At 40.8% G+C, this 17,026-nt stretch overlaps 1 protein-coding gene across 1 annotated transcript; it reads left to right on the plus strand.

Annotated features, from left to right (window-relative positions):
- Nucleotides 1–3,753: 3,753 nt before the first annotated feature.
- Nucleotides 3,754–5,441, plus strand: ascl1a (achaete-scute family bHLH transcription factor 1a). Its single transcript, XM_079817930.1, has 2 exons — nt 3,754–4,496; nt 4,595–5,441. Exon 1 carries the CDS (start codon nt 3,893–3,895, stop codon nt 4,481–4,483), a length of 591 nt encoding a protein of 196 aa, XP_079674056.1. The 5' UTR covers nt 3,754–3,892; the 3' UTR covers nt 4,484–4,496; nt 4,595–5,441.
- Nucleotides 5,442–17,026: the final 11,585 nt, after the last annotated feature.

Consider the following 17,026-nt stretch of genomic DNA (forward strand, 5'->3'; position numbering starts at 1 on the left):
TTATTGATGCTACTATCTATAATTAAAAAAACCCAATGGGGAAATACATTACAGTTTTGCCATATGGCAATATACCTATTTTTCCGTATGGTACAGCATTGCCATTATGGAAACATTGATATGTTCTACGTTTACAGTAAAACTATGTTAGACAAAGTTGATGTGTGAATAACAATATCTAATTTACTTTCCAAAGATGCTGCAACAACAAAACAAAAAAAACCTTGAGAAGAGATGTTTAGAAACTAGGTTATTAGAGAAATTTCAGGAGCACTTCAACAGGTGTCTTCCGTGTGAGGGTGACAGTGGGAAAGAAAGTTTTGGAGGGACGTTCAAATGTCATGTGACTTAAAAACAGCACATAATTTGCTGCCTTAAGGCCTGCCCTTTTAATTACCATAGTGCAATATATTGCATATTTTTCTGAATAACAAGGAAATTATGAATCCTTGCCAACTGGCGACTCCATACCATAAAGGGTTACGTTAAAGCAATGTATTGACCCCTGTCTGGTACACACACACCTCTTACAAACCATCCATGACTAGATGACACCACTAGATGGCAGTGGGCATCTGTACAATTTACCCACTCTGTTAACTCCACTTTTCAAAATATAGTAGGCTAATAGCCGATATACAGCCTCTCCATTTAAATAGCTAAAGATTATTACTACACTAAAAGTACAAAAATCGTACCATAAACTCAGTCCAATAATAATAAATAACAAAAAACACTATTCATTTCATTACTACCACAGAAATTGGTGTTATATTAAGTTGTGATCACTGGATATATGGGAATATTGCATTAGATTGTCTATTTACACAGGAGATGTAGGACCATGACCCAACTACTACCTGGTGTTTAGAGTTGAAGTCCTCAGAAAGTGCACAACCGCAGGTGAAGAGTCATCTTGAATGAACATCTGGACAGTTCCCTTCAACACCTGCAGATGTTTTCAGGTAGGGTAAGTTTAGGAGACAGTATACTACTCCCTCTGTAGCCTTTAGAAATGTTATCACAAAAACACATCAAGGTATGTGGTGGTAGTTAACACACATATTCAAGCTAAATGAAATGAATGAATGGCTGATATGACCAACACATCTGGCCTTTGGCTTATATTGTTAAGGGGAATTTCTTGGAAAAAATAATTGCGGAAGTTTGTTTACGCTTCAAGGAGCCTATATGGAAATCATGTTTTTAAAAAGAAAAATGTCACTTTGCAGTGAATATGCACTTTTAAGCTACATGAAAATGGAAGATGAATACTGGTAAATGAGGCACTTTCTGTAATTTTCTGTATTTAGCCCTCAAAACTCTTAAAAATAAAAGTTATTCGTGGATATGCACTTTTAAGCTACATAAAAATGTAATACATGTAAGATGATGTATACTGGTAAATGGGGCACTTTCAGTAATCATTTAGCCCTCAAAACTCTTAAAAATAAAAGTTATTTGTGGTTTCACGAAGAACCTTTAACATCCAAGTAACATTTCCATTTTACAAACAGTTCTTTATATTGGGGAAAATGTTGTTTAAATAGTTAATGTTCTTCATATATATATAAAAAAGATCTGTTAACATCTGTTTATTTAAAGGTTCTTTGGGAACCCCAAATCGTCTTGCGTCATCGCTGCGAAAACTCCCTTTTGCTACTCCAATTGCTCAAAATACTGTTCAACAACTTGTAGGTCAACAGTTTTATATGTGTGTGCATAACATCTTGTTGCCTGCATCATTCTGTCGCCGCATGACTGCAGTGGATCGCGCGCTGCAGACTTTCACGCTCGCGCGCACGGTTGTGAAGCAGGCGCGCGCATTCAGTTAACAAGGAATCATCGGTGATCGGTTCTTTCACGAATATGGCCGTTCCATTGGCTTCATTCAACATGCTCTCATCCACTAACATCAGAAATAGCAGTGCATCAACGCCACGCATCTGCTCCGAAAAGCAGCAATGAATAGTCATGAAGCGACCAAACAAAAAAAACAACTTTACAATGTAGTTTTAACAGCTTACAAATTGAAATATAATCCTGCATATCAAACCCATGCTTATAGGAGAAAACAAACGGCTTTGTATGGCGTTGTTTTGTTTTTATTATTTTACAGCAGCTCTCCGAGTTGTAAGACGGGCAGAGGTGTTTCAATAGACGTTCAGACGCCCAGATGTCATATTAATTATTACACCCGGGAATGACTGGAACCTTCCCTGAGCCTAGAGTATCATGAAAGAAAGAGGGGCTTACAAAACGCTAATTGGACTCTGCAAATGCACTGACAGAGCATGGTGGATATGTTTCAGAGAGTCCCAGCCAGAGTGAATAGAACCCACGCTTCTTTTCTCAACGCCCTTGCTGCGCTAAAAAAGGAGAAGGGGGAAAAGGAGAGAGGGAGAGAAAGGAAAGTTGGAGGGGGCTGGGTGCTTGAATGCTGGCCTGATCTTGAATGCCTCAGCCAACTAAGAGAAATTACACAATTTATTGCCCCCCCCCCCCTCCCTCTCCACTCCACATGCATCGCGCGCACACACAACACCGGCGCAGGCAAAGTCATTCAAACAAAGTTGGTTGAAAGTAATGTGCCATTATCATGCTCTATGAAAGAGGCGAAATTAATCGAGAGATATAATGTAAGTAAATAGAGTGAATAAGTTGTCAGGAGCTTTTCTTAATGCGCGCCCACAAAATAACCCATCCGTTCCGCCTTTCCAGCTGTGATGATTTCTTATAATGACTGGCCAAATTCCCTAAAGATTCCCTATATGGAGCAATATTATTTGGCTGTAACGTGTTAACAGAGTAACCGTTACCGTGACAAGCGTGAATTCATAACTAAACTATACATTTGCGTCCAATGAAAGCAGTGCTTTGAATGAGTTTATTCGCGTCTGAATGGGTGTGAACAATTGGGTCTTATTCACAACCGCAGTTACACATTGTTTGCTATATTTGCTTAAGATCTGATTTATTTGATCTGATTTAATCGACATTTTAGAAAGCTTTTAAGCAGGATTCGTATGTGATTAAATAGTCAACTGGGGCGAGTTCTTACAAACACGAATCATACACCCAAAAAGTATGTTGAAAGTTGATTTCAAACACCTGAACCTGAACACCTGAAGTCCTTTTTTTGTTTGTAAATGTCAGGGCAAGTGGTTAAATATGTTTGAAAAGTTATACATTGTTATCATTGATGCCAGTAGCCTTCATGGCCAAAACAATAGTTTGATAATGTTTCTCTCCTTATGAATTGTTTCTAAACTTTTTCATTATTTATTTTTTTCCTGGTAAACATGGCAAGTTTAATTCTATTCTGCCATTATTATAAAAGCCTAACATTTTTTGAATGTATATAGCTGTAAATACAGTATCATCTCCCCAAACATGCTTAATTTCTTGTATCCCCCCCCCCCCGTGTTTTCAAATTATTAATCGCAAATTTAATGACTCGTTTCCCAAAGCGCCATTAAGAAAAATCGAGATGCGCCCTTGTGAAATATTACAAGGTCACGGGATGCCTTCATTGCAGCTCGAAGTGGAGTGTGTGCGTGTGTTTGTCCTCCAAGAAACACTTGTCATAACCGAAAAACACCTCTAGTCATTCTTTACGAGAAGTTGTTTACTCAGTGGCAGGAGCGGCACGCGCCTGGCGTACGCAACGCAAGCGCATCTCAGGGGGCGTGGTCAGGGGGACGCGCGGCGGGCCGTCGGCGTATTGAAAAGGCCGCGCTGTTTCCATCTCCTAACTCAGAACAGGTCGAGAGTCCGGAGCACCCCTGCCCATTGAAGCCACACGTGAACGCCACGAGCAAGACGCACGGCCACTGGGCAGTCCAAAGAAAACTTTTGTGCTTTCCATCGCTCTTTTTTCCCCATCCGCGTAATGGACATCACTGCCAAGATGGAAATAAGCGTAAACCAGCAGCAGTTCATGGCACCTGCCTGCTTTTTTGCCTCTCAGAGCATCCAACTCAGTCCGACCGACAGCCAGTGCAGCAACAAGTCCGCATCGAAGCAGGCAAAGAGGCAGCGCTCATCCTCCCCAGAGCTGCTCCGGTGCAAAAGGAGGCTCAACTTCGCCGGCTTCGGGTACAGCTTGCCTCAGCAGCAGCCGCATGCGGTGGCCAGGCGGAACGAGAGGGAACGCAACCGGGTAAAGCTGGTGAACAACGGCTTTGCTACTCTCCGCGAACACGTTCCCAACGGAGCGGCGAACAAGAAGATGAGCAAAGTGGAGACGCTGCGCTCGGCTGTGGAGTACATTCGCGCGCTCCAGCAGCTCCTGGACGAGCATGACGCGGTGAGCGCGGCGTTCCAGTCGGGCGTCCTGTCACCCACCATCTCTCAGAACTACACTAATGACATGAACTCTATGGCCGGTTCGCCTGTGTCCTCTTACTCCTCAGACGAGGGCTCCTACGACCCTCTGAGTCCAGAAGAACAAGAGCTCCTGGACTTCACCAACTGGTTTTGAACGTTCGTGAAAGGTTCGTATGAATCACAACCTCGTTATTGCAGCTCTTGGTGTACGTTTACTATTTTGTTGTTCATGCAAGATATTAACCATGACATGTTCTCCTTTTAGGAATCACATAAAATCGCAGCACTCGCTTGGGAGGAACTCGGATGTCCTCCAAGAACACAGAGCACTGCGTTTGCGCTGCAGTCCGGTTCGGATAGACTCGAATCCACACCCAGAGATGGCCCATGCAAACCACGGGTCCCGAGTGTCACAGAGCCAAAGGACTGAAAGGGAAGAGCGGGAGACCAGTCCTTCCAGCGCATTCGCCCAAGAAATATATTTTAAAATGACTTTCCACAACACTGTGGCACATATACAAAAAAAACAAAACAACAATAAGCAAACGTTGTTCTTTACCTATGCTAATGTAATCAAAGAAGGTTTGCCTTGATAAACCCCCTCACAATTCTAATATGCTTCCAACTTGGCGAATTTTATTATATGATGAAGTTCTATTTGTATAAAATGTTGTTGTTTGAAATATATTAAGCTATTTTTGTATGTAAGAGATTTATAGATGTTTTTTTGTACACATTCATTTTAATATGTATATATTTTTGACCTATAGCCTGCCGTAAATTGTTCATTACCTCTCGCTTATTCAGACTTATAGTCTCAAATGCATCGCAGCTGGCAGTTCCCTTTACGGTTGTGGAGGTTTTAGAGGAGTTTAATACTCAAGAGTTTAAATTTCAACACCAACGTGTCTTATTTAATAGGAATAATAATTGCAATTGTAATATGACTCGAAGTGATCAAAGGTTATGCAGCTATTGTCCAAACGGAGGTGTTTTGTGTCTCCACACTGTTCCACTTTGCCTTTACAATGCTGGGGTTTGCATCTTTCAGAAAATAAGAATATGCCTTATCTCCATATTTTCTACAGTTTAGTCTCATAATAAAAGTTTCTAAAAGAAATATGTTTTCTTGAGTTTGCTTGTGTATTGCAACCTTGTTGATTACTGAAAGCAGTTCTTTTTTTAAGAACTAAAAATCAAGTGTCAAGGAGATTTTCGCTGCACACTTTCTTTTTAATGGGCAACAAAAGTGATAAGCCTGCTAACCCTCGGCAGTCTGCCTGCAGGGAGGAGGAGACGTGACCAGCATTCTGGACCGTTTCAAAGACTGCGCTCATAATGAATGCCAATTTGGAGAAGACCGCACTTTTGGAAAATAAACATATTGTTTGCTCACCCTACTCACACTTTTGTGGGCGAGAATGGCAGAGGGAGCACAGGAACAAGTAATCACACGAGAGTGTAAAACGTATGGCTATTTGCTTTTATTGTTAATAACTATAAAAACAATGTTTTAAAACGAGGGAATAAGATTGTTGAAATACTGAGACATGAATAAGACAGGGCAAGATAAATAGTGTGTAGCCTACACATATGATGGTTTTCTCTAAAAAATTTTCTCCATGAATATCAACCTTTTTTTCTTTTACAATCTTTACAGTTAAGGGCGTTTTTAACCTTACGCCCCGCAAAAATATCAAAATAACTTTTCATTCAGGAAAATGTGAACCTGTTATATTTAAGTCAGTCTATTGCGTTTTACTGAACAACTTAAAAGACCCGAAAATACGAGCGTGAGACCCAAAATACAAACGTATTTGGTAAAACACTTTTGTTAAGATTCCACATAAACAACTCTCAGTCGTGAAGTTTAAATAACAGTCGTGGAGTTTGACAGGTAAAGTGTGTGCGCGCGGGGCGGGCGCGTGCCTGCTGTAATGAATTGAAAGGCTCTGTTCGCGTGTGTGGCGCTCGAGTGGAGTCGGCTGAAGGCGCGTGTGCCTTTCTGACAACAGCTCGCGACACGCACTCAACAACTGCCCCTTTAAAAACACACGGCGTCTGGAAGCGAGTGCTGTATACAAGAGGCAGGTGTTGAAGAAGAAAAAGAACATGTCCCAGACGAAAGTAGCGAGAGCATTGTTTAGGGTAAGACGAAGTAGCCACCCCAGCTTATCAATCAACCAAACTTTTACGCTTACCTTTTTAATTAGCTCAACCAGACAGGTTAGTGGGATGAAAGTATTAACTCTCATTGTAACGTGTAACTTTTTTGTGTGTACGTTTTGGCGAATTGGTGGCTAATTTGTATAAAACCGTATCTCGTTTTTACGTTTTGGTATGTGTTTTACGTTGAGGTTTAGGGGTGGACCCTCAACGTTTAAAAAAAATAAAATCTAAGTACAATTAACATTATGCAAATTGATAGGAAACATTGTTAAATAGTTTTCTCATAAGATCTGTCTAGAGAAGTCAACCAATTTTGTTTTTAAATAGATAAGGGGCAGACCAAGTCAGTTGTCCCAGAATTCCCTGCGACTGTGACCCAACTTCTCTGACATAAACCACCATCCAAATTGGAAGGGTCTGAAATGTCTACTAATCAATTTTTGCGCTTATCCATCAGACGGTTGACCAAGCATTGTCTTATTGTAACATACTGGACCCATTTGTCAGTTACATTTCAATAGCTAAAGCTTCATATCTATCGGGTGTGAAATTAATTTGGGGAGGAGAGGCAATGCTTTTTAAAAAAAAAAATAATAAACGAATCAGGAACTATGAGATGGATGAAGCACATTTTCCATACGATTTTATGGATTCTTGTGTCTGTTTGTGAAAGATTAGAAAACATGATAAATGATGGCTTTCCTCCAATAAGTTTGTTCAAGGACCTTGTTTTATCAAGAGACATTGCAGAAATCCTTTCTAATTGTTGGTTTGTAGTTTACTTACTAGCTGGAGTACAGCCAACAAAAGATTCTACATTTGTTTAGTTTTTTTCCCCCCACAACTAAAGCGATGTAAATGTCTTGCTTAAACTTTTCCGTTCACCTGTTGTGAATGCGCTTTGTGTCTAACCTGAAAATACAAGCCTCCAATTCCCTTTACAAACTATTCATGCTCAATCTGAACTGTGTCCAAGGGAACGGTAGCGAGCAACGCAGTGTGTGTAGTTGTGTGCACAGCCCATTCGAGCCCGTCCGCGTGTCCATCCCTTTGTGGCAGAATGTTGCCTCCTCATTATGCCATGCCTGAATAGAACGGGAGCGGCAGCATGTAACCCACACTGATTAGTGATCCGGGCCCCTCTGATGTTCTCCCTGTTGAAATTCATGGGGACTTCTTGTTATCACTCCTCTCCAACCTCCTTTCATTCTCTTTGAAAGTGCTGCCATCCTTGCCTCTCAACTTCTTCAACAGACTTTGAAAATCTAAAGACGCAGACTGTTAGACAGCACTCACTTCCTCATGAGTGCCCAGAGAGCTTTTCACAACTGTCCAATCTCTAACAGAGGGCTGCGGTCATTTCTTTGGGCTAAATGAGACCGGTCGTTCTCAGTCTTTCTCGCTACCTCGATCCTTTTCAGTTTTTCCCCCTCTTTCCTCTTTCTTATACAAATGTTCACTTTTGTTATGTCTGAATGTGACGGTGCTCTCCATGCTTGTCAAAGCTCTTCGGTCCCCTTTCCCCTTGGGTCCTAGTTATGACGAGTGATTATCAGGGATGATAGGATGTTTGATGACCACGTTTGCACAAACGTTTCGCTCTCTGTACACCAAATTGGGAATTACATTTCATAAAGGCTCTAGTCTGCATGAAATATGAGCTGCTCGACTGTGGCCCTGAAGAGTGCAGAGCAAACAGTGTTTCAGTACCACAGACAGCACTCCTCTGGCCACTCATGCAGTCTTTTGCAGGAAATGAAATCCATGGCCTATTTTTCATGATTTGTTGAAGTTTTGTCATTAAGTCAGTGTTTACCTTTTATTGGGGAAGTTATTGACATGGAAGAATAATTAACAAAGCATTGTTGTAGTTCATTTTTATTGATGCAGGTTATGTGGGACACTTAAACATAATAATTTTTATCAATATTTGTTTCTGTATTTATTACTTCTGTACTTAGTGGTGATTTTTAGCAATGGAACACAATACACAATTTCAAATTAATATAATAATAATTTATAATATAATATAATAATTCTTGAGTACCAAATCAGCCTACTAGAATGATTTCTGAAGGATCATTTGACACTGAAGACTGGAGTAATGTTGCTGAAAATTCAGCTTTGCCATCACAGGAATAAATTACATTTTATAATATATTCAAATACACTGTAAACCCAAATAAGTTCGCAAAACTAAAAAAAAATTGGCAATCAGTTGCCTCAAATTTAGATAATTCAACTTAAAAATATCATGTAATCTCAAATTTTTAGTAGTGGAAAAGTAGTGGCTTGCTTTAACTAGCTAATTCAATAAATACCACCTTGCTAATTGGTTACACAATGCTTTGGTAGCATTAGCATAGCATAGCACTTGCTGAATGAGAACAGCAATATAATACATTTAACATATATCTGTTCTCAAACTAAACTCATGCTCCACCCGTCACCATGGTAACCCTACATGATGGTCACTAGCATAACAAAACATTAAACACTACTAAATCTCCCACTTAGGGCCCTATTTTAACGATCTGAAACGCAAGTGTCAAAGCGCGAAGCGCAAGTAACTTTGTGGGCGGGTCTCGGCGCTGTTGCTATTTTCCCGGCGGAATAAATGGCTCTTGCGCCCGGCGCAAATCTAAAATGGGTTGGTCTGAAGTAGCTTCATTATTCATAGGTGTGGTTTGGGCGTAACGTGAATAAACCAATCAGAGCGTCATCCAACATTCCCTGTAAAAGCAGGTGCGCAAGTTCCATTATGGATTGCTATTATTATGGCGTATTTACCAGGCGCACGCCAGGAGCGGTTCACAGCCGAGGAGACTGATGTTCTTGTAAGAGCAGTGAAAGACAGAGAAGTTGTGTTGTATGGGGATGGGAGAAACCCACCCAAAATAGCGTCGGTTAAACAGGCGTGGGAGGAAATAGCCACAATTGTTTCATCAGCTGGCATCCCCAGGACGTCGCACCAGTGCCGCAAGCGCTACAATGACATCAGAAGACAGGGAAAGTCCAAGCTTGCCAGCATCAATCGGGCACGCCGTGTAACGGGAGGTGGATCTGCCTCTACTCAGGACCTGACGCCAGCAGAGGACATCGCTGCGTCCACCCTCACCGATTTTTTTTCCTGGTTCTTGACGGACAAACCAATTTGTTAGATGTCCTTATATACATATATGTCTTGCCAGAAGTTGCCACTATTGGGCAAACAGGTCTCCTTAATTATTAGACTACAATTAGCCTGAATAATTTGTAAGCTAGATTTATGCCTATTTTTTCACATCTTCGTGGCACACCACAATGATTTCCGTCATCTCATGTGTTAATATTTTTTAGTGTAACAATTTATGATTTGCAAAAATAACTGTTGCATCTGTGTAGATTACATGAGCAAAGTGTATGCGCGTTGTGCACGCTATACATTATGGTCAAGCATGCGCCCTTAAAATAGCATAATGAACAACGCGCAACGCGCCACTGACTTTAGACTAGGTTTTTTCTGGTCAGTGGCGCAATTGTTTAATGGAACAGCAAAATAGCACCAGGGATTGTTTGCGCCGGAACACGCCTCCTTTTTTGCGCTGAACCGCCCAGGTAGCGCAAGTTCATTCACTAGTTTAGCGACGTGCTTCTGTGGAGGGAAAAGCGCGCTTTGCGCGGGTGCAAAATAGGAATGACACATGCGTCGGTGTACAAAGTCAATTGCGCTGGGTGCAAGATAGGGCCCTTAATGTTAATCTTGCACAAAAACATAATATAACACTTAATTTCGGCATTTACTGTCCCCTTTGAGTGTCATGGCAAAGCATGCTGGGAAATAGAAGTTTCGGTTAAATTTAAGTTAGTCTAAATGAAAAGAAACAAGTTCATAAAACTCAAAACAATGAAACAACTCAGATTACTTAAAGCATGTCAGTTCTGAGAACTCAAAAGAAATAGAAAGTTCTAAATACTCATAAAAGTTCATTTGTTTGAACTAATTTGTTTAATTTGAGTTGGCTCTACTCAAATGAATTATTTTGAGCATTAGGGTTTACAGTGTAGAAGCAATTATTTTAAATTGTAATAATATTTCACAGTTTTTACTATATTTTTATCAAATAAATGCAGCTGTCACGAGCATGAGAACGTCTTTCAAAAACATAAAAAAATCTTACTGATCCTAAAACATTTTCAGAAATGTGTATTATATACATCTCTAATATATGTGTTCATTTAAAAATATGTATAAATATGACACAACCATTGGTGCAAACAGTTCTTGTTGATACCATCACAGGTTGCTGGAGTCATCGAAGGGGTTGGCAATTACCGAGTTGTGGATGAGGATGAAGAGAGGCAGGTGAGCAAGGAAATCGAGAAGGTCGAGGGAGCGCAAATTGCGAAGTTCCCGTCTTACCGACGCCTCGTGCTCCGGCCTGATGCCCCCTGCCTTGAGCTCCACTAGAAGTTGCTCTGCCTCAATGCGGCCCTCTGGCGCCACAGTGCCCCCTGTCTGGGCCTCCAGCAAGAACAGGAACAACTGCTGTAGAACAAGCATGCATACTCAGGTTAGTACAACAGTATCATTGTATTTAATGTCAGATTATAACACTTTATTACATTATACATGTAGGTGCACAGGATTTCAATATGAATATTCTGGATATATTTTGATTAGTTAGTTTTTTTTTTTGTGCTTTGCTGTTGCAAAATTACTTAACTCCTGGGGGAAAAATGACCCCAAGCCCAAAATGGTTAAAGACTAAGCTTTTAATTGTCTTAACGCCAAATTATTGGTCAGAAAATTAGCAAAATTTAAGCAAATGCACTAATTAAAAAATCCATTTCAGTCTGAGAAAAACCAACGCTATCTCACAATCAATTTGTGCATATTTTACGAGGTGGCTAATTCGAACACAAATTTTACGACCTCACTCGTACGATTTTGTATGATTTATCTAAACCACAGTGACGGGTAGGTTTAGGGGCAGGGTTAGGGTTAGGGGGAGGACATTAGTACGAATTCATTCGGATTGGCCAACTCATCAAATATGTACGATATAGCAAAAATCATATGAATTAGTACGAGTGAGGTTGTACGAATTAGCCACCTCGTAACATATGTACGAAATTGCCGTGAGGTGATGCTCCAGAGCATTGTCTTTGAAAATCTGGCGAAAAATATATAATAATAATGCATATCTGCCTCAGTGAAGCATGGAGGAAGAGGTTTTTTAGCTCCTGGACTGGTATTGGTGAGCCACTGTGAAAAGTAATTTAACATTTTGGAGTACAGGAGAATATTGTAGAATGGTTTGCTTCACACAAATATAAGGTTGCTATCTAAAGAGGATTGATCAGATATTGTTTTTCAACAAGACAATGCTCCTGGCCAAATTGCAAAGACAACCAAGAAGTGGCTTGAAAACAAGTCCATCAGGCTCATGTTTTGGCCTGGTCAGAGTCCAGATTTGTCTGACATTAAACTCAAACGAACTGGGAGACATTTTTCAACTGCTCGTAAACTGTTTGAAACCCATTAACATTGAGTGGAACGACAATCTTCTTCCTGTAAAAGCTGCTGTCTGCAGGTTTACCCACATGGCTTAAATCGTAAACTGTTTGAAACCATTAACATTGAGTGGAACAACACTCTTCTTCCTGTAAAAACCTGCTGTCTGCAGGTTTACCCACATGGCTTAAAGAAAACTTACTTAAGTTACTTTACAGTATTTGTGGAATTCTTGCCTATTTTCTGACCAGGGATTTTGTGATTGAAATGGATAAGACTAAATATTTGGCCATCTTTGACTTTGCCCTTCTTTTGTCCAGGAGTGTAATACTTTTTTTAATAGAGTCTGATTATGAGGCATTTTCCTGGGCTTTACCCTGTGGTACATAGCACCATATACCATACATATAATCCTCCATTCACATGTACAAATCCATTGTGAGTGAATACATTCATTTGGCCCCAGTCATCACCTATTGCACACGTCTGTATAGTCAGGGCACTGATGTCGCTATAACCTTTTGTTTGTGTGTGCGCGTGAAAGTGTATGCTGGGTTCACACGTGTGCCACGGGGGGCTCAAGTTACAGCGGCCTTTTCCTACTCTTCTGTAAGCGCACCTGTTTGCACAGTTAAATGCATCCGAGGTAATGACTAAAAGTGAGTGTATGTGTGTGTGTCCTGTAATCCCCTGGCAAAGTGCCCACTCCTCTCTCCTCTCCCTCGATAACAATTCAAGCACAGCTCACTCTGTAATTAGCCTCCCCTCTCCACCTAACCCCTAGACCAGGCAGGGGCTCAGTTTCCCCAGCCTCCGCCATCAACTTTTATGTCTCCACGCTTTTCAGCAGCCGGCCCTCTCTGTTCAATGGGTCCGGTCGGGTCTTGCTACTGAATGGCCACCTTATACCTCTGCTTTATCCGAGATGAGCAGTATGTCTTTGCCTGATTACAGAGCACGCTGCACTGGATGTACACTGCCGGCCACTTTAATGAGATTACAGCCTGTAATCCATGAATACGAGGGAGGGGGAAGGCTGAAGGAAAAATGAGAGAAAACCCCATTTCTCTTTTTTACTCTGGCTCTCAATGAACATGTAAGGTGCTTGACGGAAACAGCTAGTTTTACTAAGCCCGCGTTTGAGTTGGCCTTTAAAGTGTTTTATGGTCTCCATTTCACTGTAATTAGTTCCTACTGAGAGAGGGAGAGCGAGAAAGAGGGACAGAATTGCAAATGAACAAGAACAGTTTGCTAGGTAGCAAGTATGACAGATGTACATTTTTACGACAAATATCATTATTATTGATAGAAAACAAACCTTGGCTTTATAAAGCTTCATCTCCAGAGATCTGAAATCCATCTTGCTGATGAGGGAGCGCATGAAATCACTGTGAAACAAAAGAGAAGTCTCTGAGATTTGATCAAATATTATATTACATATATATAAAAAAATACATTTATCAGAGGACGATGGGGTTATGGAAGGATATGGTAAATGTTGGTGTATTTTGGCGGGTACTTTTCCAGCGAAATCATTTGGCACATTGTTTTGGGTGGGGGTGAGGGGGGGGGGACAATGATGCTAAAGTGTTCTGAGCCCATTGTGGTTGCTCATTATGGCCTGTCCCCTAAAACAATGATCTCGGACACAAGGCCAACCCGCCACTATAACGGATAAACAGGAGGGTGTTTAGGGGACACGCTCTGGAGCAATGTGACCAATACACATCTACACAAATATACACTTGCACGCGCACACACTGGGATAATTGCTCAGAGGCAGGGCCTATTCAGTCGGGACAGAACTCCACTGTCCAGCGTGTGGCACAGCGATGGTCATCCCTGTGCTAACGAGCCCCTCCGTTCAGAGAGCATGCTGGGAGGGGAATAGCTGCTGGTACGCCACCCTCAGACAAACCGCTATTGGCCCGTTCATCCAGGCTTGCAGTGAGGCAGGGGGTTTGATGGGAATGAGGGGAGACAGGCCAGCTAATGATAATTAATTGCACTTGGTTTGCAGAAAAAGAGCCCAAACTGCTGCGTGGATAATAGCCGGGGCAAAAGAGAGCGTACCAGAGACCGAGAGGAGGATAATAGCAGCTCTAACCCATTTCTATTGTTGCGCTCCATCACCGCGGACCTCGTGCTTATGTAATTGCCAAAGTTTTGGCGGTTCTGGCAGGGGGAGGGGGGGTTGCAAGATATGGTTGGATTTTGGAGGGGGGCAGACGGGTGACCCACTTAAAGTTTGGGTGGAGTTGTTTTGACAAGCAGGTTTTGGCGGTAAGTGTGTTTATGTTTTGGACTGGGTCAGAGAGTGCAAAAGAGAGAGAGAGAGGCGGGATGCTAAAGGAGGTCGTTTCAGGTTTCCCTCCGTTTTTTCATTCTGTATTGGTGCAGTGAGTCACGCAGTGACTCGCAGAGTTGAATCAGTCCAATTAAGCCATAGATTTACTGTTCTCGTCACTGGAACTGAACCTGTGGACACCCAGGCCACACGCAGCCCACCCAGGGCGCTTCCAACCCACAAAAACACACACAGGTGGATGAAAATGTTTTGAGGGAATGCCGCTGATATCAGCCTCTGTATGGAAATGCAGTGGTTAATCACATGACCAGCTCCAGGAGAAAGTGCCAAAGCACAGACAGATGGTGAGAGCTAAAGGTGACAGGAGAGATTTTGGACATGCACGGTTATTGCCACTGTAATGAGTGAACATGGGTGTATATCAGCTAATGAATGGGGTCAAATCCATATCAGGGTTCAGAAGAGGTTGATGGAAAAGGTTAAAGCACATAAATGTCCCTATTGTGTCCATTCCAAAGAAACACCCTTGTTCCTTTTCATTTGTTGCATTTGTCCACTAGAGTAGGGAAAAGTCATCGCTCACATGCTCAAAGAGCAATGCCGTAAATCAGCGAAGAGGCGTGACCCCAAATCCCCTCGCACACATAACCCAGGAAACCCAGAATGGGCCCCTGCGTTGAGTGGAAGCTGTTAAAGATCCTAAAAAAAGTGAGCGGGAATGAAAGAGCCTGTGTGTGGGAATCTCTGGCATATGGGCTGTAATGTAGCATCACAGCCAAATGCCCCCAAACCCTCTTCACAGTAATGGACTTCAACACGACACACGACCGCCCAGGCTGTCATGGGTCACTCTCGAATCGTACGGCAGGAAGATAAGTGCTGGTGTGCAGGGACATTGTGTTGTTTTGTGAAATTGAATGGTACATAGGTGGTACAAACGGAGACACAACATTTTCGCACACACAAGCACTCATGAACTACCCATCCTTATTCATGGAAGGTCAGTGACTCCTCTTCTAATGCTATTGTGTGTGTTGAATGCTTGGCCTGTCGACTCACTCTAATGTGGCTATTTTCTGGGCCAGACTGGCCACTACAGCAAATAGGCGCAGATCCGTGAGGCCTTCTGCCACTCTGAAATCAACCAGCTCCAGAATCTGAGAATAGATCATATACTTATTTAAATACATATACATATATTATTACATTTAGACAATATTATTTTTTAATGCAAACACAACATAACTTTCTATGTTTAAGAATTGTTCTTTTTTTATATATATAAAACATAATTATAATGATAGAAATATGTTATATAATTTGATCTTTGTAGATAAAATTATTATAGATAAATGAAACATGATACCTATCTATAAATAATTAAAAACGTAGGCAGTAACTGAATTATATTTAAATAAGATGTGTGTAGCAGCCATGGCAGTAGTAATTCATTAAATCAAAATGGCCAAATGATCAGAAGAGTCTCAAAACCAGGCTTATATTCAGATGTATGTTTTTTTTTGGTGCAAGTTTGTTTGGTGTAGATAAGGGTCCTGCAAGATGAGGAATTCTACTGTGCAAACTGCGTCCGGCACAGATTTTCAGGGTGTGTTTGCGCTGTTACCTGATTTGCATGATTGAGTGTTAAAACAACACAGACAGTACATGCAAATAAATTGCGCTATCATCGGTCACAAATCATTTTTAATGAATTGCCTCTGGACATTGAGATATAAAAAGAGAGATGGGCAGATCATATATTTTTCTGTGAAGGCAGTATTCACCCTGTACACATATATTTCCTCTTCTTCAGTCAGAAGTTCTGGGGGAATGATCTCTTTCAGTGCCAGCAGCACTTGGAGACAGCTCAGATAACCATCTCCATCACTATCAGCCTGCAGGCAGAGTATACAGTATAAGACGGTTAAGTGATTACTTGGATTACCAATATGAAAATGAGCAAAACCGTTCTTTTTGACGAGGAAATTGTGGGGATTTCTTTTACTCACAGCCTCAAAAGCCCTTTTGTACACTGTCAGCTTCTCTTGACTGAGGATGCAGTACTTTGCCAGAAAATCGACTGTAAAACAAGCACACAAAGGTATTAAAATGTGGTCTACAATTTACAATTACTCTGTATACATTAAAAATAATTAACTCAATAGTTAACATAACCTATGATACATTTACAGTGTTTATACATCCTGATTAATTAATTATATTCTTTATAATTATAGATAAATAAATTTTTTTTTAACTAAATGAAGGTAAATAAACAAACAGTTTCAACCTTATTTTAAAGTGTTGTCTTGGTTTTATAGAAAGTTTAAGTTTAGTGAAATAGAAATAGAGTCTTACAAAGATTATGATTTAAATATGTGAGTCAGAAATCAACTATAGATGCACACTGGGGTCGGTAAGATTTTAAAATTGAAATTTTGCTCACCAAAGCTGAATTTATTTGACCAAAAAACAGTAAAATAGTCAAATTGTGAAATATTATTACAATTTAAAATGACAAGTTTTTGTATTTTAAAATGTATTCCTGTGATGGAGAAGCTGCATTTTCAGCATTACGCATTTCAGTGTCACATGATCCTTCAAAATAGTTGTTCTGCTTGGTTAATAGAAAATTCAGAATAACAGCATTTATTTGAAATAGAGATTTTGTTTTTGTAACACTGCAAATGTCTTCACTGTCACTTTTGATCAATTTAATGCAG

Source organism: Gobio gobio (assembly GCF_949357685.1).
Source record: "Gobio gobio genome assembly, chromosome: 5".
Lineage (NCBI taxonomy): Eukaryota > Metazoa > Chordata > Actinopteri > Cypriniformes > Gobionidae > Gobio > Gobio gobio.